The sequence below is a fragment of the Vollenhovia emeryi genome, unplaced genomic scaffold (genome assembly GCF_000949405.1).
Source record: "Vollenhovia emeryi isolate VEMERY1.0 unplaced genomic scaffold, V.emery_V1.0 DF939755.1, whole genome shotgun sequence".
NCBI lineage: Eukaryota > Metazoa > Arthropoda > Insecta > Hymenoptera > Formicidae > Vollenhovia > Vollenhovia emeryi.
In genome coordinates, this window is record NW_011966611.1 from 22,869 (window position 1) to 28,775 (window position 5,907).

Genomic DNA, 5,907 nt, shown 5'->3' on the forward strand with positions numbered 1-5,907 from the left:
AAACTCGGTGACAAGCGATTCGACGTGAACAAGGACGATTCCATGATCATCGATGGAACGAGATACGTCGGTACTCCTGGTCTGTACGAATTGATTTTTCGACGACTGCCCAACGACCTCTTATACACCGATAACGATTTGCAAACGTACAAAAGTATACTACTGGCGACAAACGCGCACAGACGTGGTCGCAGCGCAAGTATGCCGATACTGGGTAATAAGGGTTACAAGTACAGTATGATTATCCGCTCATTCGCGGTGATAAGAAAAGAGGCGCGGGTGCGACCCGCGTCCCGTCAGCCATGCGAGTAACTGATAACACAGTAGATTACGTTCACTGGGACGATCCTAACGAATTGGCAAATCGTCTTCGATTGCTCGATTCATCTCGTCTCGCCGGCAACACCGCTCACGACAACGAAATTCTATCGATACTCGAAGAGCTTCGCGAGGCTGGATTCATTATAAATTAATCCGTTTTCACCGATTGTGTCAGCAGTACGGTTCGCGCATTCGAGGGCGTCATGTCTGTTAACAAATTTGGCATGTCTCGTGAGAGACACGACGACGATGCGATCGCTCTGAACGAAGCGCGTTCATCGATCGTGTCCTTGCGGAAATACGTGCTCGACAATACGTTAAGGCTAAACACTAATGGTGAATACGACGGACGCTCACGTACATTACAACGCATAGGCGAACCTCATCACGCGAACGACGCGACGAGTAAAAATTACGTGGATACCACGCTTCGCGCGCTCTCACATCGAGTGGAAGAGAGCGCGAAGACATTCGAAAAGAGGATCGGAGATATACAAACAACGTTAGAGAGCAACCAGTCTACAGTGAACCAAAGTATACGGTTATTGGATGAACTGCTACGACAAAGCGTGATACAAATCGCGAGTACTCGAAAACTTGTGGAACTGCAAGAACAAACATTGCACGAAGTGAAAAGAACCCTCGGTGACAAAATTACGAAAGAGGTGGAAACATTGATACTACGACTCGAGGATAGCGACGGCAGACACCGATGGGCAATACAGCAGCATAACACAAAACTAGGAGAATTAAAAACTATACTAAGCAATATACAAACCTGGAAACAAACGCATTCGAACGATGTTGCAAAAAGAGACGAATTCATCCAATCACAGTTTGATACGTACAATAGAACGATACAAGAGTTAAAAGGAAAAACGCCCGACATAGATATGACCGTCGTCGATGTTGATAATACAATATCGAATCTGCAAAGAGAAAGTGCCTCGCACAACGGACAGTTACTTATTCTGCAAAACGCTGTGAGAGAATTGATAACAGTGTTGCAACTTGCCACTCAGCAGGAGCACGGAGACCATCCTTGCTTAAAGGAACTTCACGATCTTTTACAACCGAAATAACGCATACAACTATATACCACAAACAAAGAAGACGATGAGCATCGAAAAACGAATACTCGTGGAGGAATTGCATGCTCCGGCGCGGAAGAACTTTCCACGCCGACGTGTCATAGTGCGAGGATACGACGATTTGTGGCAGGCCGATGTGGTGGAAATGCAACCGTACTCGAGATTCAATAAGAATCACAAGTACATACTGACAATCATCGATGTGTTGAGCAAGTATGCGTGGGCTGTGCCACTCAAAAGCAAAAGTGGAAAGGAAGTGGCTGCATCCCTCTCCCGACTGTTTCGTGAGAGCAAGCGGTGTCCGACAAATTTGCAAACGGACAAGGGGAAGGAATTCTACAACGCCGACGTGCGAGAAGTATTGCAACAATGTCGCATCAACCATTACTCTACGTATTCCGTGATGAAGGCCTCGGTGGTGGAACGATTCAATCGTACGCTCAAGAACGACATGTGGAAGATGTTCACGCTCAACGGATCGTACGTGTGGATCAATGACCTGTCGAATCTGTTATCGAAATACAATCGTCGCGTACATCGAACGATCCGTATGCGACCTGTAGACGTGACGCCTGCTGCTGCCGAAAAACTCTTGAAAACGGTGTACAGTCGAATGAAGATAGCCGCTCCAGGACGATTCAGGATCGACGATGCGGTGCGCGTGAACAAATTCAAAACGATATTCGAAAAAGGCTACACACCTAACTGGACTACAGAAGTGTTTCGCATCGCCAAGGTACAGCTGACAAATCCTGTAACGTATCTACTGAAAGATTATCGCGGAGAACCAATAGCTGGAGGTTTCTACGAGCACGAATTGTCACGAGTCGCCAACCCCGACGTTTATCTAGTGGAGAAGGTTCTACGTAGAAAAGGCAACGAGGCGTACGTAAAGTGGCTAGGAATAGATACTTCACACAACTCGTGGATACACAAGACAGGAATATTGTAACACTGTATTTTATTTATTGGTATGCAATAAAGGTTTTCACATATAGTATTAGTCATGTTGCGGCACCCTGTAATGTCCCCACGGCAACGTGTCGTACGATTCGGGCACGACGTATCGCTTGTCGTCGTGAGGACTGAGAGCGAGTTTCGTTTCAGACACAGTATACACTTCGTGCAGTCGCGAACGCACACAGTATTGCGATCTGGATTGCTCCGTCATATCGCGCAACGTTCGCGTGAAATCGTCGAACGTTATCGTTCTCTCGACTACGTTTCTCTTTACGCCCTTCACCCTTTTCGTATCACTCTGTCCGAGCACCCTCGCGGCATACATCTTCGCTCTCAACCCTACGAATTCTACCATAATCGCGCCACGATTCTCATCTTTCATCAGACCCGGAACGCTCTTATTCGCGCGCGGCATACCGAACACGTTGTTCTCGGCGTAGTCGCTCGTGTCGAATCTTTCGATGTAACGTTTCATATCCCTATAAATGTCGTCGCATGCTACAAAGTAGATCAGACTGTCCGTGTCCGTGTACAATATTCGACACAAACCGTGGTATAGCGGCACCATGTATTCGTAATGAAACGCGTACAATCGCGTTTTCGCTATCTCCAAGATGGCCATGCCAACGTATATCGGTTTGTTGAGCATCACTTCGACTTTTCGTAACTCAACGGCCATCAGATCTTCGGAAAACACGCTTTTACTGTGAAAATTCGGCCTAGCAATTAGCGCTTCTGCGCCATACCGCCATACCATCCCAACACGTCACAAGACGCACGTCAACGTGCTCGCGCACATTTTCCATGGTCTTACCGTACACCGCGTTATTCATAAGCTTATACATAGTTCTCTCGAATTCATTATTCGCACCGATTCTAAACCTCGTATTCAATTCGATGTATCCGCGCAGCCACGGCGATTGTGCAAATCGTAAAACGCGATGAATTTTAAGTAAACGCATCCCATGACGCAAACATTGCTGCAAATTGCGATAGTGTATAACGTAACGCGACTTATCGTAAAGCGTCGCTAATAGTTTGTCGGTGACCTTGCCTGGAGGTGCAGCGCGCAACGGACAAAATGGAAGATCCGCGTGAGCCTCGTGGAGTTCGCGCGGATACGAAAGATCCACCTCAAGAATGTAACCGATATCGGAATCTGCAGTCACAGCCATTACATCTAGACTTTCCGCATTGGTGTCATCGACCCATTGAAACTGCGCGTACGGCAATGATTCACGCATAGCCCATCCGTACAAATTATTGACGTCATAGTACATAAGATACGTCGATGCTTCTAACGGATCGTGCGACGGAAGATACTTATTGTTGGCTCGCGCGTATCTGTGAGAGCACTGACTCAGACCACCGCGTACACCGCGTTCCACAAAAAGGAGCATATCAATGTCAGTCAGCAGTTCGAATCGCACACCTGTGTATTTTAGCATCGCATCCCACGTGTACCCTGGTAACGTGTAATAATGAGCGGGATCCAAATCGTAACTCCGCATGCATTTGTCGCGAAAATTCTCAAACACATCTGCCAACAGTAAAACGTCCGTTTTCAAATATAAGTCACTATACTCGCCAAGATTACCGATGCGGAAACGTCGCCACACAGTGACCGCGTGCTCGTAGTCGTTATCGCTGACGTTCTCGCCAGTCAACGAACTGTAAAAGGCCTCGCGGGGCGGTAATTCTGTCTCGCGTAACCGATCGACGCTATCGACGTACTCATACGGAAACACACCCTTGCGCGTGAGCATCTCGAAATCGTCGTCGTTGAGATTCGAGAACGCTGACCGTGTTATTCGCAGTTCGTTCTTGTTCAGATACGACACCAATTGCGCGAGACTGGCGCTTAAAAACTTACACGAGTCTACAAATCGCAGCTTCACACAATTGTGTCCCTTTCCCGACGACGTTCCCTGAACGTGTTTCGTAAACGAAATGTACGTTTCTTTGGTCAACGGTAACAATTCCACTTTACCCTCGAAACCGTTGGCAATCTCTTCGATAATGAAATGCGCATCGTAACCCGAAAGATTGTGAAAAAACACCGGAATTACGAAGGAATTGTTAAAATTTATATTGCAACGCACATGAGCCGGACCCCTGTAACGTCCAGTTATGTGACAGTGGTCGCGAACGCGCTGATCACTCGGCTGGAATGGCTCTCTGCATATGTGACAACGTTCCGCGTTCCAAAAACTACGCATCTCATCTAACGTAAGCGACATCATACTCACAACCGCGGTCAGAGTTCGCCTCGCGCGATGCGCAAGATCGTTCAATTCCCGCGCGAACCACGCCACGCAGTCCTCACCGCGATACGATTTGTACGTCGTCTCCTCCCCCTCCCGCACACAACGCACATAATAGCCAACGCTAAACACTGTATGATGTTGATAGGCAAATACACTTCGCGATACACACTCGCTCTCCTCTCGCTCCTTCTCCAAGATGCACTCCAAATCTGCGTATACCACGTACGGAAGTCTCTCTTTTCGATCGTAGTGACGAAAGCTGAGCCACTTGTTGTCCTCGTTCGGAAGAATGATCGCACAGTCATTCATCCTTTCGCAATCCACCATGTGCTTAGACAATCCTTCACTGGAGTGAAAGTAATGCAGACATCTGAAAGTAATTTATATATTGTAGTTATTGCACACTTTACATGTAATATCTCTCTCTCTCTCTCGTAATACTTACCGCTCACAAATGTACTTCTTGTTTCGTTTTTTGATAACCTGACTCCCGACCAATCGCGAAAGATTCCTTATCCATGCAAAATGGCCAAACTGTAAGCCGTATCGCGGATTTGATACATAGAAAAGATTTACATGAACATCTCGTTTGCGTTCGGTAAGAAACAGCGGAACGATCGCTCCATCCGGTTTGTCCTCCCTAGTGGTAAACACGTTGACTGATATATCGTTTAGCCGTTCGAATTTGTTGATTTATCGCAGATGCATAGGAAAGGTTATTCCATCCAGCCTTAGCACCGTTTGATAATCAGGATACTGACTCCATCTCGTCGCATTCGTCATGGTAGGATACATACCCGCGACCACAGCCCGCGCAAAACATGCGTTATCCCTCGATCGTACGTTCACGACCGCTTTCTTCTTTTGTACCTGTAGCGGCATTTCCATCCAACATCCCGCGCGCATAGGATTACACATATTTACATTGATCATTACATTCAGAATACGCGACAGCGCCCACCCGCTGTCGCGTTCCTGAAACTCCTCCAATTTTGCCAATATCGTCTCCATCACCGTATCGTACCATTCGCCCAGATCTGCAGTGCGCAACAGCTGTCGATTTTTCGTGACAATGCTCTTTATAGCGGTCTTTTCGAACGCAACAAATTTTCCATTGAATACCATGTTGACCTTCACACAGTTATGTCTTTCCACATTGTCGCGTGCCTTCTCCATCACCGTGTCTCTGACGTCTTCGAGAAATTTTCTAGGCTCGATATAACGGAAATTGATTACCGCACCGGTGAATACCCGTCTCTGAAACGCAG

General features: G+C 47.1%; 2 protein-coding genes across 2 annotated transcripts; both read right to left on the reverse strand.

The window, feature by feature from the left end:
* Positions 1-2,401: 2,401 nt before the first annotated feature.
* LOC105556829 lies at positions 2,402-3,011 on the reverse strand. The gene has a single exon (XM_012003942.1). It carries the CDS (start codon positions 2,992-2,994, stop codon positions 2,413-2,415), a length of 582 nt encoding a protein of 193 aa, XP_011859332.1. The 5' UTR covers positions 2,995-3,011; the 3' UTR covers positions 2,402-2,412.
* Positions 3,012-3,091: 80 nt separating this feature from the next.
* LOC105556833 lies at positions 3,092-4,981 on the reverse strand. Its single transcript, XM_012003946.1, has one exon. The coding sequence runs from the start codon at positions 4,964-4,966 to the stop codon at positions 3,092-3,094; it is 1,875 nt and encodes a 624-aa protein (XP_011859336.1). The 5' UTR covers positions 4,967-4,981.
* Positions 4,982-5,907: the final 926 nt, after the last annotated feature.

Bases quoted from the DNA above. Each gene is read 5' to 3' on its own strand.
- LOC105556829 (XM_012003942.1), bottom strand. From the start codon at position 2,994: ATGGCCATCTTGGAGATAGCGAAAACGCGATTGTACGCGTTTCATTAC.
- LOC105556833 (XM_012003946.1), bottom strand. From the start codon at position 4,966: ATGGTGGATTGCGAAAGGATGAATGACTGTGCGATCATTCTTCCGAAC.